The following is a 20,390-nucleotide window of genomic DNA, read 5'->3' as shown; positions in this document are numbered from 1 at the left end:
GCGTCTTAACCTCCGTGTTCTGGCTCAGAGTCTCTTGAGCCGCAGCCCCGAGGCTGATTTACAGCATTTGCGGACAATCAGTTATTTAAATCTGTCTACAGTCAGCGTCAGTGACATGAGGAATGGCACTTAAATGAGAAAATGAGGCTAGAGCGACTTTACACAATGTGGCTCATGGTCACAGTTGTATAAATGTTTTGGATCATCATTCTGTTATTCAGGATGTCAGCCCGAAGTTCAGAAGGTGGGTGGTATCTGATCGAGCACGAGCTGCGTTATTTTCACTCCTTAAAACATATTTAACCCCCAAACTAACATTGTTATCATCTGTAATGACACCTCAGTGAAAAGAAATAAAAGCGGCTGCATGTTTCAGAGCCACAACTTGCGTACGAGGAGGCAACACGGCACCCCCCGCTGCATACACATGGGCGTCTGCCAACAATAACACACGGTGGTGCCAAAATAAAAAACACTTTATGCCTGGCCACCTTGTTTTTACTCCAGGTTGAGCCGGACCACCCCGGTGCTCGAGTCCACTAGACATTCCTCGCACTTCAAGTGTTACCCATCAAATCATTACAGGTACTTTGTGGTAAGACGGCTTTTATTTTCCCTCGGTGAGCGAAGCGTTTTTTATGAGGTGGAAACTAAACATGTTACATATGACATTTGATGCGTTCGTGCGTGGAAGAAAAAGGGGAAATACCTCGAAAATATAAGCTTGTTTAGTTAGCATGACCTGGAATGAAAAGAAAAGGGATAAGTTACAGTTATAAGTCAAGAGTCAGGAGGGGCACGAGTTCATTTTAACCACTACTAATGATAGCACACTTTTTAAAAAGGAGGAATGTACCTCAACTCAAGATACTTGAAGAAAACATTCTTGAGGAAACATAGGAAGGATAAACTCAGGTGCCAAACTCTATTACAGAGGAGTGAGAGAAAGCATCCTGACTGGAAACACCACAAACTGGCACAGCCCAGGACAGGAAGGCTCTGGTGAACCGCCCAGAACATCACTGGTACCATCTGCAGAGCATCAGTGACATCAGTGAAGTGAGGCAAAGGGTACTAGTCTGGTACCCGTCTGACAAAAGATACAGAAGTATCCGCCGCTGTACCAACGTAAGCTGCACTTCAACACGCTACATGGTTGATAATGTGACATTGCAGATAGGTTAAAATATCTTGCATATTTATTCATTTTATGTGAAATTAATGGATGGAGATCTTTCAAACTTTTATTTGAAGGCTTGACCTTTTTCTTAGCTCCAATTTAGAGGGTTGAAATAAATAAAAACTACATGATGATCGCAAAAAACAAAACAACAACTAATATTCTTTCAACACTATACAGTTTACGAGCTGACTTTATTACCTCCGTCATGCATGTTATGTTTTCAGCTGTGCGTATTTGTTTGTTTCTTGGTTTTTCGATCTTTTTGGTAATGATGATGGGTTGAGCATTCATATATTGAACTTAAAGGTGCTATTTGTAAGAAACAATGAAACAATATATTAATATATTCACAAAATCTCAAGATAAGGGCAGATTTGTCTGTTGTTGCAATGTTTAAGCATGTCGCGTGACTCTTCAGTGGTGATGTTGCTGTTTCCATGGTCAATAATGATCATTTAAAGGTGCAGTTTGTGTGAAAAGTTGTTTTTTGTGTCACATTCCCAACTCGTCTGAAAGTGATGCTTTAATACATCCAGTGTCAGTTTTTGTCGAGTTGCGGATAAAACTCAACCAATCAACTTTTCATACAAACAGCACCTTTAAATGATCATTATCGACCATGGAAACAGCATCATCACCACTGAAGAGTCACAAATGCTTAAACGATTTCCAAACGACACGCAAATCCGCCCTTATGCTGAAATTTAGTGCATATACTCATGATAAACGTTGAACTCTGGGTGAACTATGACTTCCTTACGTACCTTAGTGAGATCACAGTCAACAGCAGTCTATACAATATAAAATGAAGCAGAGAAAATATGATATAAATACACATTACTGTATGTAACAGAGCCTCTCTCCCTCTCACTGAATGTTATGTAATATTTTCAAGCCCTCTTGTCTTATTTGGTGTACACAGTCTATAAGGGATTACCCTGCTCACTCTCTCCCCTCACAATCTGCTGATGATGACGTTATACTGCAGCTCCTGAGCTCCAGATCTCGCGAGATTATGGAAAACAACCCAGACGCCCTCTCTCTCTCTCTCTCTCTCTCGCTCCCTCCCTCCCTCCTCCCCGGCAGCCCTCCCTTCCCACGCCCCAGTGCGCTGTGGGATAGTGGCACTATAAAGTATATCCTCTCTCGGAGAAAGATAAGAAGCCCGAGACAGGAGGGGGATGAAGATGGCGGACGCCAAGCAGAAGAGGAATGAGCAGTTAAAGCGATGGCTGGGCTCGGAAACGGACCTGGAGCCTCCTATTCTGAAAAAGAAGAAGACGAAGGTGAAGTTCGATGATGGCGCCGTGTTTCTGGCCGCCTGCTCAAGCGGCGATACCGAGGAGGTGCTCCGAATGCTTGACCGGGGCGCTGACATCAACTACGCCAATGTAGACGGTCTCACCGCCCTCCACCAGGTTTGTGTGTTAGCCCCGCTGTGTGCTTGTTGTCGTCCCAGCCGTTAGCATCTCTTAAGGCGCACATATCGGCTCGCTGCTAGCAACCGCTCGCCCTGGAACACCTGTCAAATGGAAGCCATTCTCATCCCCGTTGTTTACCTACCTTAGCACAGCCGTCCTTTTTTTCCGACGCAGAGTAACGTTAAAGATGAACACAGTGACTGCCCCCTGAGCTTTGCTTATGGATTACTTACACAAAAGCAAAACAGTGCTAGCTGTGTGTGTAGTTTAAAGAGTGCAAAACATATTCGGCGACAAAGTTTTTTAAAAGCCCTTTTGCCTTCCAGGACTACTTTTCCATATCCTCAGTCCGGTGGGCGCAGTCTAATTGCTGAACTGCTGCATTTCTGATTGTAACGTTTGGTCACTTTTCTGCTGTGAATGACATTCAAACTGTGTTTTTTATGCTTCCGTGATACTGTTTGATAAAAGTAACCTCTGCTGTTACGATCGAGTGATGTCAGGAGCTTAACGTTAATGTTGTCATTGATTGAGAGACTCGTCCAGTCCGAAACGAACGAATGGAAACGGTGGCCATAACCTGGCTAGCAGTAAAAGTCGTTTTGTTGATAAACCCTCCACCGCGACTGCGACTACTCTCTGGAGGGGGAAGCAGGAGCTAGCTAGCGTTAGTTAGTTACAACGTCATTCGGTTTGCAGGCTAATGTTGTCCTTGCGAGGCCTTAACTGTTACTACCTTTACGTGATATTCGCACTGTTGACAGCAGTGTTTGGCTTATTGGTTAAAAAGTCAAGCTGTAAACAGCGGTAAATGATTTCAGTGCAGTGCTAGCCCCAAGCGGGATGTGTGCTACGTTAGCAGGATAAGCTAGCTGTCGTTAGCTGTTTTGGAGGTTTAGCTAAGGTTGATTCATTCGTTAGCTAGCTCGAGAAACTACGTCAGCGGACACCCTTTTGTCTCCAACTTTGACTTTTGGCTACTGTGGTGTTGTTGGTTTAACCAGAAACATGTGTGTGTTAAATTCTTGGCTATGTGGCCGGAATGTAAGCGGTGCTAAGCTAACTATTCTCCCGCTAACTAGGGTAGCTAACGTTACGTTTACTAGCTAGCCCCTGTACTTTGAAAGCCAAATAATGAAAATGGCAGCTTGTTTTTTGCTGTCGTTAGTGAGTAACGTCAGGTGCTATCATATGTCTGAGGCTTTATGAAACCAAGCAGGCAAAATGTCTGAACGAAAAGGTTCATTAAACACCAGTCGAGTGATTGAAATATTATAGAAGCTAGTAGGTGCGGTTAGAGAAAGAAGATCCCTGATGTGACAAAGCTGGATTCAGTGATGTTTACTGTACAAACAGTAGATGTGCATAACACGACTTCATTGTAATCTCTAATCAATATGACAAGGTAGTTTATGGATTCATGTATATTGTCTTCTTCTCTGCAATACCCCAGATGTGACATCATCTCTCCACCATTTACTGTTAGGAGTAATACCTGGGTGATGTCAGTAGGATCCCTTTTCAGATAGAAACATCTGATGTGATTATTATCCACTAGACTTCTTTCCAGTTGTTAATGCATATGGAGTGAGTTATATATGTTAGAGAGTGAAATTTGACAAAGATCATTGTCTGGATTTCATGTGTGAGTTATCTACCTTACATGACATCGCTTCTACTTTATTATGAACAAATCAAAGTTGTTGTTGGTGTGTACACGGTGTCATTTATTGCATCAGCAAGGATGCTTTATCCATCTTTTGTTTTGGCTGGCAGGTGCTTAAATGATCGAAGGATTAATGAAGGAATTCTTACATTAAATGTTTAATGCTAGCATAGATTTGCAGTGATGTCACCTCATTACTCATGCCCACATGTCTAGTCTTTGTAAGCCTCAGTACTGCTAAGTGCACCACCTTTCTACGTGGTATGTTTGTTGTCCAACACTTTACACCCATTAAAAGTTTTAAAAGCAAGTTTTCTGAAATAGGTAATTTGCTTTTTCTTTTGATGATGAATTGATTCTCGCCTGCGTGAATATTTTTCTCAGGGTTTTATTAATGGCGTTGTTAAATCCACCGTTCTTTGTGCTCAGAGTCAGCTATAAGTAAATCTGGAATTAGCAAAGGCCCCCCTGTGCAAACTCATTGGGTGGAAACGTTGCCTTTTTTTGGGCTGATGTCCAGAGATGAACTGGAGTGAGGAAAGAATTTGATTCGCAGTGCCGCTGTCCAGACCTAACCATCTCTGGAGACGAGAAGCCAACGTTTGTATGCGTGTGTGCTGTAGGCCAGCATGTGATCCTGGAGGTTTGGGTCTTTTAAAAAGGAGTTGAAGGAGGCCGTTAGTGTTTAAAGGGCTAATCCTAAAATTGCAGCAAGGTCGAGCTGATGTCGGCTTTCTTAGATGAAGTGTAGAGGAGATGGACAGTCAGGGTCATCTGTTGTCTCCTTGATATCTTTGTCCTTATTCGTTTTAGACAAATCAGTCCAAAGCAAGCATGGCATCATTTTGATGGTTATTTTTTTTGCAACTTCCCTTTTCTATTGAATGTCTGACCTTTGGCTTTGTTGTGAAGTGTGTCATGTTGTTACATGAGGACTCATTCCTCACTGGGTGCAGCGATATCACTCCCGAACCCTGGTGACCGGTGCAGGGGTTATAAATACCACCGCCACAAGTTCTCCTAACTGGGTTTCAGGAGATGATACTAAGTTTGGGTATGAGTCACAGTCTGTAGCTCTGCTTTGTAGTGCAGCGCTGGCGTAAATCTCACATTTGGGTGAGAGGTTGTGTCTTTTACGCGAATCCAAGACCTTCTGTCGCTTTTAAAAATGACTTGTTGCAGAAGGACTCGTAAACATGTTCCCTTCTGTTGTTGTCTCTATGATGCGCTTCATGATGAAGACCATTACAGGCCCCTTTGCGCCTTACGGACGTTGTTATGGATGAGTTTCGGGGAATTAACGCATAATTATCTGTGACATGATGCATGCGAGAACACCTGCGACTTTGTATAATTTCTGTGATGTGATTGACCGAGACAGATTAGCTCGCCCAGACACAGGCCGCATGGATTCAGGTGAACGGGGGGGTCCAGCAGACAAAGTGGAGATTCCAGATCTCGTCGGCTAAACTCGTCTCCGAGGGTAGCATTCCAAGTCCTGTCGCCCTAGCCCGTGCATTCCTCACATGACAGTCGCTGGAAACCATGGCAAAGAGAGAGCAGAGCAGACATTCCTCAGCTGTCACCTAAACCCCTCCCCTCCAGTCGCTCTCCCTCTACCCTGCCTCTCCCCATACAATGCCCATGCCCAGCTGACTTCTGCCCACTGAGCTCCATCAAGGCAATTAGCTGGAGGTAACCAGGGCTTGTCGCCTCACACAAGAAAATCTCCACGCTGACCCTCACCTGAACTTTTTTTTTTTTTTTCGCTTTTAGCGACCGTGGCCTTTTCTGATCCCCAGGACCGAGGTGACAGGACTCAGCTCAGCTTAGCATGTCAGCGTTGGGTATTACAATGCCTGTGCTCTGTTGACATTACACACCCTCATTATGGCCCTGAAGTCTGTGAACATTATCTTGCACTGTCTCCATGACAACGACTCAGGGAAGGTTGCTAGTCACTTGTGTTGGTGGATTTGCATGTACAGAGTGGGAGTTGCATAACCGACTGAAGAGAGAGAGAGGCAGAGAGAGAGTCTTTGGCAGCGTTCAGCAGGTTGAAAATGAGAATCAACTTTATGAATCTTGTAATGGAACAATTACAGAGCATGTGGCGGACGATGGCAAGGTGGCTGTGTTTCTTTTTCATCCAGACCGACATCAGTCATATTAACACATTACATAATTGCTCCGGATCTCACTACAGCCCCAGCCCTGAGTGTCTCAGCTGTGGCTCGCAGTTGGCCTGTGAGAGGAGCAAAAAAAAAAAGAAATGCCGTTGACATGTTCCCGTCCCTCCTGATGAAGGCATCACGGCATCCTCTTACAGACCCCCGAGCCCCTCGTCTTTCTTCCTGAGGGAGAAAATCCCTGCCATCTCATGTGGAGAGGCCGAGACAGGCAAAGCATCGCATTGCGTTGCGGATCTTCCCTGTTGCTCTCACCTGTTTTGCTCGCCCACACACAACCGAGATGCAGGTTGGTGATTTATCGAGGCTTAATCCACAAAAATCTGACAGGCCTCCTAGTTTTATAATATGCCTGCATAATAGCTCCCAGATCTGATGACTGTGAGATAAAGACTACCTACTAGGAATACATATTTTGAGGGTGAGATGGAATACACAGTGCTGTTTTCAGTTTTTCAGCACATTGTGGGGGTGTACAGCATGTGGCCTAAAAAACCTTTAGGAAAATGAGCCCAGATGACAAAAACAATGCTCTTTTGCATGAAGGCTTAATTAGAAACCCTGCTGATATTTGTTGCATTCATGTAAAGAATTGTAAATCCACTGCTTTTGTGAGGATAATCAAACTCAGGTTTTCAGGCTTTCAAATGGCTTCATGAGAGAGATGCAGGGTGCAAAATTTAACTTTTTGTCCACCAGGCAAATGGTTAGTGTATGTTCAGATTTACCAGCCAATCAAAAGATTACCTTTGTGGCTGGTGGGTGAAGCAAATCTATCAAACACTTGCATATTTTACCGGCAATTGGCTTGTGGCTGGTGCTTATTCTGTGTCCCGGAGATGGCTTTACTTTTCAGGGAAGGACAGATTTTGTTATCACACATTTGTTGTTGTGAATAGCATGATTAGTACTTTATATTAACTTACTGTCCAATGTAAAAGTGTGTTTTCACTGGGTGGACACGCTAAATTCTGCCTCTTTTCAGGCGCAATCCTATGATGTGTGTTGAAGTAAGGCAGCTGGCGTGACAGTACATCCGTCTCTGTTGAAGCGACGCTCTAACATCATTAAGCCGGCGCTGAGTTTGAAAGAGACTGAAATAAAAGATATAAAAACGTAACTACCGTTGAATTTTCATCGTCTTCCTTGTTGGTTCCCTGAGCCCCGTCTGCTGCCTGATAGATTAATGTCTACTGGATGAAGTCTAATGAAGTACATGATCTGCTGCTTTCTGCCGTTCCCTGTTTTTCTGGCGTGTTCGTGATGAATAATGTGACACACAAGAAAAGAGAACAGAAAGGCAAACTCATCCACTGGCAATGAAAGGAGTCAATCACCTATTTTTAGCAGGTCTGCCCGTGTTTAAAAAAACCTGCATATACACGCTAATTTTGGTTTAAAATGGTCTTATGGCCTGTTCTTTAGACACTGATATATGAGCAGCAGGATCTGATAAGCTGGAGCATTGCGTGTTATGCAGTACATGGTGTTCAGAAAGGACTACCTGTCTTGTGTAGAGCCAGCATGTGTGTTTCTTTTGTTGGAGTCATGCAGAGAACTCGTCTCTCAGCTGCTGCACCTATGATATAACCAGCTGTAGAGTTATTGGTGGGTGAATGGGCTTAAACTGCATTAAAATGTTTGTTTAATGAAATAAAAATGTGTTGTCGGGGATTTTAGTTATTCCAGTGTTTGCTGCCTGACATTTAATGACCGAACTCTCTTCAGGCGTCGTGTCAGACACTCATTTTAGTCTGCTTTCACATCACTTTTCTTGCACAGCGTTGCACGAGGCTTCTAGGTTCTTTGTTATGTCTTAAGGCCGTTGTACAGTAGCAGCTAGTCACTCATGCATCTCTAACATAATGCAGAATACATTAAGATGCGACTTAATAATTCATGGAGTGGAATCTAGACGGTCTAGATGTTATTGTTCTTTGTCTAGCAAGAAAAGTCAACTGCCATTGCACCTTGAATATGATTAACCATTGTTATATTTTGGTATTATACTTTGGCTAATATTTATACTAGATAATGCTAATAACACATCTTTTGATATTTCAAAACTTGGTCTAAATCAAATTACACTGACTCATGTAACTTGCTTCTGTTCAGTGCATACAAGAGACTCATCAAAATCTTTCTTTATTTAGCCTCTTGGTGCCTTTACCCATAATTGTAATGAATTATTAGTTTCTCAAACACTACCACAGTCTTGAGGGTACAGTAGAGGAAATATTATTGCATCATGACATAATTAACCACATGAAACAAAACAGGTCTTGCAGAAGTAAACTGTAGCCATTATCTACTGAGTTCAAACAGATGGCAGGAGCAACATTAGAAAGACAAGATAGAAAGCATGTGTGGATCAATATGGATTAAAGCCAGCCAAACCTTGACACAACAGCAGAAATGATAGTTGATAGTGGACAGTGCAGTTTGATTTAAGGAATGTTCTCATCATGTTTTCTGCTCTGCTTCCATTTAAAAAATCTGTCAGCAGCTGCTTTTCACGCAGTGGTTGCGCAGCGCTGAAGGTGTTAAATGTGTGTTGAACTTTACACAGCAAGCAACAACAACTTTGGGTGTTTGCAATCAGTGTAGTTGTGCTGTAGATGGACTAATGTAAGACAAACATGACGCCCTGAATTTAACTTTATACATAGAAGTATGGGCCGTCCAGTGCAACACTGAATTCCAGTCTGCAGTGAATCACATAGCTGTATCATAACATCAGCGTGGTTGATGACTGAGAGCGTTAATTTTAGAACAGGAGCCCCGGAACGTGCATATTTTACCTGTGTATAATTGGCAGGTCCGTCCTCGTCATGTTGGCCTCGCTCACCGTCCCATTCAGCCGTTTCTACCAACCCCATAATCAACAGCAGGAAGTCCTTGTGGTGGTTTGCGCGCCAATGCTGTGCAACATGCCAGGTCGACTGCTCATTGTGACACGTCAGTGTTGTTTCCTTGTACACTGTCATGAGAACATGTATGACTTTTGAAAATAGATGGCTTCTGTGTGAGCTAAATGGGTCGGAAAGTTGGGCGCGACACAACTGAAGCAGAACGGTGTAGTCGATTAGTAAAAGGTGGTTTCTTATTGAAATAAATTTCACGTTGTTGTGTTTAACAATCATTTACAGCAACTGAATGGAGCATGGCAGGGTAAATGGATACTAGAGCTGCGACGATCAGTCGATTAATCGATTAGTCCATGAAAAGAAAATTAATTGCCAAGTATTTTGCTAATTGATTCATGGTTTCATTCATTTTTAGAGCAAAAATGTGAAACATTAACTGGTTTCAGCTTCTTAAATGCAAAAGATTGCTGCCTTATTTGTCATCTTTGATAATAAACTTCACTTTGGGCTCTCTGAAGTTAGACTAGACATGATGAAAATGGCGGTGAGAGATGGCCTTTGTTTCTATCTTACTAGGTTTGCTGAAAGGTTATACATTAAACTGTTAAGCTTATAAGAAAGGACTCGAGAATAGTATTAAAAACCTGCATCGCTAATTTGATTCCGGTCTGGGTGGATCCTTTGCATCCCGAACTCAATGACACTGCTGTGTTAATGCATAGTGGGGATAAAACGCCAGAGGCGTCCCCACCAGAGGATCTGGAGCAGTGAGGGTTCTCTGAAATATTTCAGATGAGCGTTGCTGCAGGTTGGAACTGGTTCACCTGGGGTCGTAAGGAGAATTCCTCAGTGGAGAAAACCTGCTGCCACGTATATGCGCTGACTTAACAGCAAAGCTATGGACACGGACTTGACCTTGTAATCATGCGTTGTCATAAAATGGCAGTAGTGCTGTATATGAATTTAGAAAAAGAGAAGTTGATTTCAAACGCAAGGCTGCCGTCGCTTCCTTTCTGCTGAATTTGTTTTGATGAGATCAGTGTGTGTGACTTTGACGGATATTGTCACACATACATGAAGTTGTAACTCATCTTTGTACTGTGGAGCAATTTGAGAGAAACCTGCCAGGTGCCAGATTAATGTACACCACTCGCTTTCCTGTCTGCCCCCACTTTTCTAAGCCTCGCATAGTATTGAACTGCTGTGAAATGTTTGTGGGATGACTTCAGCTTGTTTTTTTTCCCACCCCGTGGCACATAGTGTCTGTCTTCCACTCAAGCCAGGTCTTCTCTAAGCCATCCCGCTGTTGTTTGCTTGGCGGCAGTCACATGCCTCACGCTGAGTGTTTTTTATGAGCTGTTTTTGAACTGAAAACACCTGGACGCAGAGACTGTGAATTCCTCATTGTCTTACAGAGCAGCGGGTACAATTAAAGCAGACTGTGCATGTCCATTTGTTGTCTGTTGAAGGGTGAGGTTACATTCATGGTCAAAATGGCTGCATCTTCACAATGTACACTTTGTGTTATTGTTAAGGCAGAAAATACAGAACCTGATATCGTAACACTATCAGTCGGTTAAGTTATTGCTCATTGTTGCTTCCACCTGTTACAGAATACCTCACTTTATTTTTTAAAATGCATCATAATATGTATTAAAAATAATGCTTGTTCCGCTATCTGTAAGAATAACATTGTTCTGATGCAACATTGGCCTTTTAAAGCTAATATCAGACAATATATTGCTGCGTCTTTAGGTATAATACTCTTCCCTTACACTTGATTGGCATTGATTTGTATTAGCGCTGATCCATGAGTGGCCATGTGATCAAAAGAAGCTGCTGTTTGCTGCGGTGCTACCCCATTACTGTTCTTGTGAGTAAGCGCATGCAAGTGATACTGTTCCTGCAGATAAATAGCAGTGTCAGTAAAAGGGCCTGATCCTTGACAGACTAAGTACTTCTTCTTGTGATTCAGATGGACTTACATAAGTATGGCTTCTGTGTTTGCTAGAAGCTAATGTTCTTTCTGTTAGTATATCTGTTTTGTTTGAAATGATACTGAATGGTCAAATGTCCCTCACTGGAAGGAATATGAGTGGGCTTTTACTGTGATGCTTTTGTTCGTCATAGAAAGGTAACTTCAAAACTGTGTGCAAAATAAGACACGGTAAAATAAATGACTGAAGAACATCATTAAAGCAGCCACAAACAACATTTTATCTCCGTGTTTTATAGAGCAGAAACGTCCGGTCACTGAGTCCAATCAAGCTGAGATGTTAATAGACTGTAAAATTAATTATTAATTAGCCACGGCCACTCGGGCAGCTGTATGAAGAACAAAGAAGTCATTACTATGCAGCGTTAATAAGGCGGTAAAATTACGATTCGCAAGATGCGGGCCCTCTGTGTTTTATAAGTCATGCTGAGGTTTAAAAAAAGAAGTAATTCTGGTCTATACATTTTGATGATCAGCACCACTGTGCAGGAATTTCATTCAGTGAGTCATTGATCTGTGGTTAATCATAGTTTGATGATTAAACACTATTGATCTAGAGTTGATCTGAGGTTGGTGCACTTTTATGTCACACTGCTCATATTGATCATGGCTATCCATCAAATAAAGAGCGTGCTTAAATTTGCATCCATGCTCCTTTGTGTCTGAATCAGGACAGTAAAATCATTTGGAGGACATTAAAAATGGATGCCCTTGCGCTGCGTTTTCAGGCCAAGAACTTGAGGAGGAAGGGGGGGGGGCATTGCTCTTCTTTCCTTACCGAGGTGGTGATGGTAGGAGGGATCAGGGTGTTGGAGATTTCAGGCCAGAGAGGAACAGGAAGTGGCTGTTTATTTTTCTCATTTCCTCTTTGAGGCTCCACTAGTGAGCCTGCTTCTTCCACTCCCTCTGCTTTTATAACTGACAGTAGCCTAAGACAAATGTACACATATTAAAGTACACAGATATCTGCGCTTCCATGCTTAATAAATGAGCCGAAACCAGGCAAAAAAGTGTACATTATCATCTTTTTTACAACTTTTATATGAGGAGTGGTGCGTTGTTTTTTTTGTTTTGTGTTTTAGCTGTGTTCCAATTTCTTCGAAGTGCTTTGAATATTATGAGCAGAAGTTCAGTCCTGCTGTGGACCACAGTTCGGTCGAAACAGAAGAGAAAAATCATCATATTGACGAGTGCAATTTCTAATCAAATGTGCACGTACAGGTTTTTGCTCCAGTTGTTTACAAAACAAGGTCGCACTGTATTCATCTCCTTTTAGTCCGCTCAAAACTGTGGCATTAGCTTTGGTTTTTCGCGTGACTGTGTGCGAGCAGTTCAGCGTGAATTGTGTTACTCTGTTGACGATCCATATTTGTGCTGGTAATGGCTATAAATTGGTAGCATGCCTGCGGGGCAGACCCTGGCACCCACACTATCCATTTAACCTCCTGGGTTCAGAGCTTGTTGGCGTGAGTGGTGACACAGTGCCAGTACACTGGGGGACGAGGGGAGGGGAGGGTGTACTGTGGACCATTCTCAATGCCTCTTTAGTAGACTGACTGTCAGTGACTGCTGACTGAGCTATCTACTGTCCTCCGTATAGCAGCCTCCACATAAGGCTTCTATTATATGGAAATATCAACAGAGGTTGTATTCTGCCATCTCTCCGTGGCTATCTGACCTCTCTGCCTCTCCCCCCTCGGTGCCCCCTCTCGCCTTTGGACCCCTCACATGGAAACTAATTTGGCTCTCAAGTGGGGCTATTGTTTTGGCTGCCGAGCGAAAGCCCAAGTGAAACATACAGTTACAATCTCGCCGGCATTTTTCCCCCCTCTTCCTCAATCCTGGTCTTCTTTTTCCATGGGAATCCCAGGGCCATATATGGTCGTCCTCAGTAGCAGCAGCAGCAGCAGCTAGAGCACTGAAGGCTGTGCGTCTGTGTGTGTGTTAGTGCGTGTTAGTGTGTGTGTGTGTGTAGTCTGGTTACAGCTCCCAACAGGGCTCATCTAGTAGAAGGACCCAGCTGGTCGCCCTGCAGCGCGCTAACCCTCCCCCTCGTACCCTCTGGCCTCATGAACCCTGCCAATAGCACAGGAGCTGTGAGCTCTTTGTCTCGGGCGTAAACACACACACACACACACACACACACATGCGCGCACACACACACACGCACGCACACAGATGTACACCACCTTACAGAATGAACATATAATATAGATTCACTAATCCTCATGTAAGCCTTTTTTATTCATGTCTGGATTGTTGTATTTTCAATATATTTTTTTTATTTATACACCACATCTCTTCATTGTCTGGGCTGATCTCTCTAACACACACACATGCATGCAAACGCAGACACATAACGCACTCATACTTACATGCAGGCGGTAAGAAGGAATTCCTTTTGTGGAAGTGGCTGCGCGCCTCTGAGCCAATGACGTAGCTCGTGAGGAGTGGCCAGAGCGCTGATGCCTGAAGCCCCAAGGCTAGGAGTATTACTTATCTGGGAATTTCTCCACTGGTATGTTAGTCCAGGGCCTCGCTGCTTACTGGTTCGGTGGTTGCAGTGAGAAGTTGTATTTCTAGAGGGAGAGGAGTACAGTAAGAGAGCGAGAGAGAAGTCTGTTGTGCTGCTTTGTTGTCCATACTGTTGCTTCATATGGGAGAAAACCGGTCTTACCCTTTTAAGACAAACAAAAAAACTACTCCTATGTTATTAAGCTTTATTGTGGATGCCTTGAGCACAAATTCTGAAAGCCAACAAGCCTTCCTCTGTCTCCATTTTGTGCACGCACTGTTTGAGAAACCTTACACCATAATACCTAGATAATGTTTTGGCTTTTCCTGACAGATACTAGAGGGTTTCAGCCATCATCCATCTCACCACAGAAAATTACAGCAGTTTCACTCCCCCCCACATCACACAAAGAAGAAAACTAGAGAGGCCTTACTGAAAGCGCCAGACGATTGCAAGGGACGGCAAAAATTAGCAAGTGGAGTTTGTTTTTATGAGTGTGTGTGTGTGTGTGTGTGTGTGTGTTAAATGTGTTTTCTTAGAGGGAATTGTAGCAATATCACCTTTCGTTTCCACACGCCGTGTTTTTTTTTGAAGGACGCTGTGTGTCTTGTGGTCGTGTAGGTGCTTTGATCCCAGCCAAAGTCCTGATCACAATCGAAGTGAGAGTGACTCAAGCCTTTTGCGGTTTGGGGGTTAGAACAGCTGTTTTAGAGCAAAACAGTCCCCTCAGTCGCTGTGGTAATCTCTTGTTCTATTGCTGTTGTAGTTATACATTCAGTGAACGTAGCATAATCCAGACATCTCCTCAGAGAGTTTTTATTTGGACTGTTTATTCAGTTGGAAGTTCAGTTGTCCTCATGAGAACTGTTGACAGTGAGGTCTGTGGATTGTCCTGAGGAATCTGGACATTGTTTCTGAAAAGACGTGTCTCTGTTGAGTTGGGAATGACAGCATTCAGTGATCGAGCACCACAAACCAAATTCCATTCACCACCATCAGCAAATAAAGCCTGAACCTTAACTATGCGCAAGGGTAGACGCCAGAAGGGATACGAGGGTGAAAATATAGATATAGCCTGACCACACTGAGCTGAACTCGTCACGGATGATAGAAATGTACAGTATGTCAACAATGTTGAAAATTATGCTCAGGGCAACACTCAGGCATGCTCGTTGCTTTCCTAAAAAATTTAAAAATTAAACCATGAATATGTTTTTGTGTGTGTGCCAAACTTTTGGAAAGCAAGGTACGGACATGTTGATCATTGTCGCCTCTCCACAGACAATGATAATGAACCTTATGTATAAATATGATAGAATAAGGTAGAGAGCAGCATAATTGATGCCGTGCGTAATCCTACAAAAACCATAACATGAAATCCTGTATGAATGTGGCCTCTCTGGTGCAGTAGTCTATTTCAGCATTTTGAGAATATTTGAACTTGAGAAGTTAACTGTAGTGTTGCTTTTAATTGTGTTAAAGGCAACAACTAACAATTATTTCCACTGTTAATTAATCTTCTGATTATTTTCGCCATTAATTAGTTAGTTAGTCCTTACTTTTAAGAAGCTGGACCTTTTTTGCTGAAAAAAATTACGAGCTCTAATTGTGTTTGTGTGCCTGTATTTGATGTGATGTGTGCCGTATTTATGGCCCCTTTTTCTTCACAGCCCACAGTCTGAAACTGATTTGATTTGAGTAGTCAAAATATGCCCTCGTAGAAAGTGACCATATTTGGCTGGTAATAACATGCCATCAAAATATACCGCAGCTGCTTCATATGTCTGATATTCAGTTTACATTAAGTCTTGATGAGCAGCTCCATCTGTGATACCCACTGATGGTTCTCATGACATTTTGCTCCCCTGGCACACCGCTGTCAGTCACGGGTGTTATCATGGCCATGCACCATTGACATTGTCACTGAATGGAGAATAGCTGCTAGCACAGTTGGCTTAGCTGGCTGCCTGTGCCACTCTCTCAGCAGCAAAACGTGCAGCAGCTTTCTGCAGGGTGCTTGAGTTGGCCATCTGAGGGTGCTACTAAAGGAAGTCAAGGAGGGGAGGGGTCTTCAAGTGTCTCCTTGATGTGGAGTGCTGCTAAATTAAGCTTGGGGCTCTCTGCACGATGGCCCAGAAGATAATCAACCAACCTTTTTATACACACACAGTAGCTGTACCCCTTTACTTGGGTGTCTTAAGTGAAGCATGTGGTGCAACATTTTGGTTTGTAGATTCAAATTTAACTGAGCCTTGATTTTTATTCAGTGAAAGATTTAAATTATCTAAAAGTAATTTTAGATGGAATTCATATCGTCTTGGAAAATTTACAGAGGATTAAAAAACATTAATTTGAGTTGTCTGTGTATGGCATATTCTCGCCAAACTGTGTCCGGTATTCCTTTATGCTAAGTCCAGTGTGTTTTAACTTATATTAATTAGAGACTATAATTAGTAGCAGTGTTGCACGCAAATATTCGTACTAACAGAACATCTTTTTTACCCATAAAAGGTCATGAGAATCTCTTCAATAGCAATTAAAAGTCATGCCTGCAAGAGGTTTAAAAAAACAAAGATGGCGCCTCAAGATGCTCCATTAAACATTAGTTTTTTTGATGTTGTCTCTCCTTGGTTTGCTCTTTGCGCTGCCTTCGGGGGCTATCCGAGCAACCCCCGCGTGCTTTAAAATGAAGTCTTTTCTCTATTTATTTATGTTTCTTACAAAAGCCTGACAAGCCCTGAACCCATGTTCCCTTTTTGGCTTTGTTGTCATGGCAACAGGCCGGTCTCCTTTTCTTAGGTGCACGTCATGGGTACATTTTTGGGCCGGCTCCGAGGATGGCTTAGCCCATCTTCTTTGCGGTGCTAGCAGGGAGTAAGGCTTGAATTCCTCTATATTATTTCAGGATTAGACTGGTGCATATGATGGACGCCGTATTGTTTCTGTCCTAATCTCATCCATATTTATACCCACTGGCTTGGGAAGGTTTATTAAGTTAATCTGCTGATGGGGCCTATAATCAGCCCCACGCCGGTGCAGTTAATTGACGAGCGTGTGAAGTTGGAGGTATGTATATGTACCCGCTTTACGCACCTTTCTGTCTGAGGAATCTGTCGGCCAAGTGCAGCTTTTAAAACCTTGTCTTAATACGACAAGTCAACATGAACAACCCTGACGAGGTATTTGTATATATTCAGAACTTATGACCACTATTTATCTAGCAAGGTTCGGCCTGACAAACATTTCAGTATTTGCCCATGCTAACAGTATGTTTTCCAGTTGTAAGGCCAGTATGTTTATTTTTATTTTTTTGGTATGTGTCATGTCGCCTTGGGGTGCTCTACATTAACTCTGGCTGGCTCGGCAGGTTTCTCTGTCCTGTTCTTTCATAAAGTACCACTTGAGGCTTGTTCTTTCTTGACAAATACAGGCTGACCGTCCAGTCAGTGACGTCTGGCTGATGTTTATTTTAATGTGCTCCTGTCGGCATCGGCTCGTAAACACAGAAGACTCTTTTTGTCATTTAGAGGAAATGTTTTGAGCAGTTGGTAGGGGACAGTCCTGTGTTGTGAAATCGGATCCCAAGTGGTCCGTCACAACCTCAAGGATCAAACGGGCTCTAGTGAAGACACTGCATTCCTACCATAAGCATAAGATAACTTTACAGCGCTGTTAAATATGATGAGATTCACCTCATGTAAAATAATTTCCCTCTTCAGAGTTTTCTCCCACTTAGTCTCGGTGGAAAATTGCCAACTTTTTTTAATGACGCCTACTTTCCGTGGATTATAGATTTTCATCAGATTGGACCTTTGACTCCCGTTGATCATGGTTCAAGTTTTTCAACTTCAATTAATTTCTAATTAGAGATTAGTGATTTTCACTGCTTTTCTTGCCCCACTGCTAACAACATCCCACAGAGCCTAATGGATAAACAGAGTTTAATGGACATTGTGCGGCCTGCTCCTGAAAACAGCTCTATAGACCAATCAATTGGAGCATCCTGTGTCCATTGATCAGATTAGTACTTGATTTTTTTTCTTCTGCTGTGACGTCAAGTTCCCAGAAGGCTCAGTTTCCATTAGAGATGTCCTTTTATCGGCAAGGACTCATCTTCTGCAGCGACCTTGGCTTACTCAGGTGTACTTTGTGTGATTTTGTGACTGTGGCAATGAATTAAAATAATACATGCGCTTGTGGCGCTCGGTATCATTGAGAGAGTCGTGCGCAGTCTGGAGAAAATACTCATCCTGCAAAACGTTGTGTAGACAGCTGCCTTTGATCAAATAAATTAATGGTTATCAAATAACATTTCTAGTTGATTTGTTTATTTTAGTTTCTGAAGCACTTTAAACATTAACTCTTTGCAACTTTGTTTTGTTTAAACCAGTGAATTTCTCACAATTTCTTTTTCAGTATGCTGTGATTTAAATGAGAAATCTGCATCTTATTTCTGTTTAATATTACGAAATGTATTATTGGGTGCATTGAAATGTATGTACTGGTGCACCAGTGCAACCAGTGTAAAAAGTTAGGCTGAAGCCATGGTGCATATATAGACCATTTGTTGATGCATCAAAATCAGGATTTTTTGCTCCTTAATATCAGCATCTGCCCCAAAAATCGTGTATTGGTCGCGCTCTCTTTATTTCATGTTTTTTTACTCTTCTTCAAGTGTGTAGTGCCATCCATCTTCTTGCCTTCGTGCTTGTCAAGGCCTCCTCTCTTCTCCCCCTCTCAGACACACTGGCCAAACAGGTTTAAATGGCAACGTGTCTGCGAGTGAGTCATTACGTGTCTGAATGTTTCCCTGTGAGCACAGCACAGGTCCTATATGTCATTCCGAGGCTGGTTATGATGCGTGGGACAGGATAAAGCTCACAGTGTTCTTAATATAAGTTAAATGAAACCTCAATTTCCATTTGAATCCACCTCCTGTACTCTGACTCACTCACACTGCCTGCTGTCATATAGAAAATATCGGCTTTTAGATTTTTATATATATTGTATTTAATGAACCTTAGAGGTGAATTGTAGTGCAATGTGTGGTTGCAAAAGTCTGTACTGCCCCCTTGCATTACTGCTCTTCTCTGCAGATCTTGTCCGTTAGTTGAGGACTGAGCCTTCCATCACCATCAGCACTTTCTCTCAACTATCTTCTTCTTTCTGCTGTCCCTCTGGCCACTACACTACAGGCTGTCACACTGGCACCTGTCAGCCACCGACAATTACAGCCATTAAGGGATTACCTTTGTTGGGCTCCAGTAGCTGCTGGGAGGAGCCAGCGGAGGGAAGGTGACGCACTGGAGAGGGAGGTCACATTCAGCACTGCGTTCGCCTTAAGGGGCTTGTTTCCATTCTTAGAGAGAGAAGACTTTGAGGAGATAATGTGTGTGTGTGGGGAGAGACTGAGGGGGAGGATTTAGATGAGGGTATGGAGGACAGTTTTCAGATGAGAAGCAGAAAGCTGTAACAATCCTCTTTTTTTCAGCAGTCACAAACGAGAAAGACCAAACATCAGCCTCACCTCACTTGACATCTTCTGTTAAAAGTCGTACTTGAACACACCACAAAATCTACAGCAGTCATCTGAAAACCTAGATGCACATTTGTTTTGCACATGCTCAAAAATAAATAACAAGTCACTATTTTGTATTTGGATCCAAAAAATAAAACGGCACACCGTTTTTCTTTTCTTTTTATATTGTCGTCATCTGCGGCAGTGAAGAGAGACCGTACTAAAAAGGTGGAGCCACTGATTCAATAGGCCTAACAGCCAGTTGGACCGCTCACTTTCACTTAATGACTCGAAGCTGTCAATAATAGCCGATCGGTGCCTCTTGTCTTTATTTCGAATTCTGCGGATAATGGAGAACAGGCACAGCAGCCTGTAAATAATAAGCACCCACCCTCCTGTACCCAGAACATGGAGTTCATCATCACTTGATAATAGATTTAATGCGATTGCTATCAATATGATGATATACAAGGATTGTCCATTAAACTTGACTATCCTGTTTAGAAGTCTTGGGTGTCCCGATACTTAACTTTAAAACCATGAACCACATGTCTGCCTTTGTTGACATTACCAAATTACCGACTTGGATGGGAACCACAAGCTGCAATGTGTTGAGAGTGTAGCCACATCATTTGACGTCTAGCTAACAAACCCATGAGGGTGACATTTCATTAGTGGTGAGAGCTGCAGCACTTTCAAAGAAACATCTTGCCTTGTCATCTGCCCTGAAGCAAACTTGGATGAACCCAGGCTGTAAAAATGAGTCCATCTGCACCTGGAGAAACTCTGTGCCTTAGCACCCACACACAACCAAATCACATCATGCGCACACACACAGTCAGATAAGCTCAGCAAGGCCTTTAGCAGGCACTCTTCAGCTCTGGCCATGTACGGCACTGTAAACGGCCCAAATTTGGACAAGGATTCCAGCCAGATAGTCGTGTGCCCTGAACGTGAGGCCGCTGTGTGTTCATGTGTATCTGTTTCCCTTGTCAACGCATTTGTTGTCATAGCAACCTCAGGAGAGACTGCGAG

The 20,390-nt window shown here is 42.9% G+C and overlaps 1 protein-coding gene across 6 annotated transcripts in view; it reads left to right on the top strand.

Annotated features, from left to right (window-relative positions):
* The first annotated feature begins 2,235 nt into the window (after nt 1–2,235).
* The window catches only part of ppp1r12a (protein phosphatase 1, regulatory subunit 12A), a 50,755-nt gene continuing 32,600 nt past the window's right edge, over nt 2,236–20,390 (top strand). For 3 of the 6 annotated variants that reach the window (XM_084345273.1, XM_084345272.1, XM_084345268.1), the window contains exon 1: nt 2,236–2,601. In XM_084345273.1, the coding sequence (XP_084201399.1) occupies nt 2,365–2,601 (237 nt within the window). In that variant the 5' untranslated portion in view covers nt 2,236–2,364. The remainder of the gene's footprint in view (nt 2,602–20,390) is intronic. The other 3 variants (XM_084345269.1, XM_084345270.1, XM_084345271.1) reach the window with 1 other exon arrangement.

Source organism: Pagrus pagrus, assembly GCF_965226575.1.
Source record: "Pagrus pagrus genome assembly, chromosome: 23".
Lineage (NCBI taxonomy): Eukaryota > Metazoa > Chordata > Actinopteri > Spariformes > Sparidae > Pagrus > Pagrus pagrus.
The sequence above is the reverse complement of the archived record's forward strand: the minus strand, read 5'-3'. Positions and strand labels throughout refer to the sequence as shown.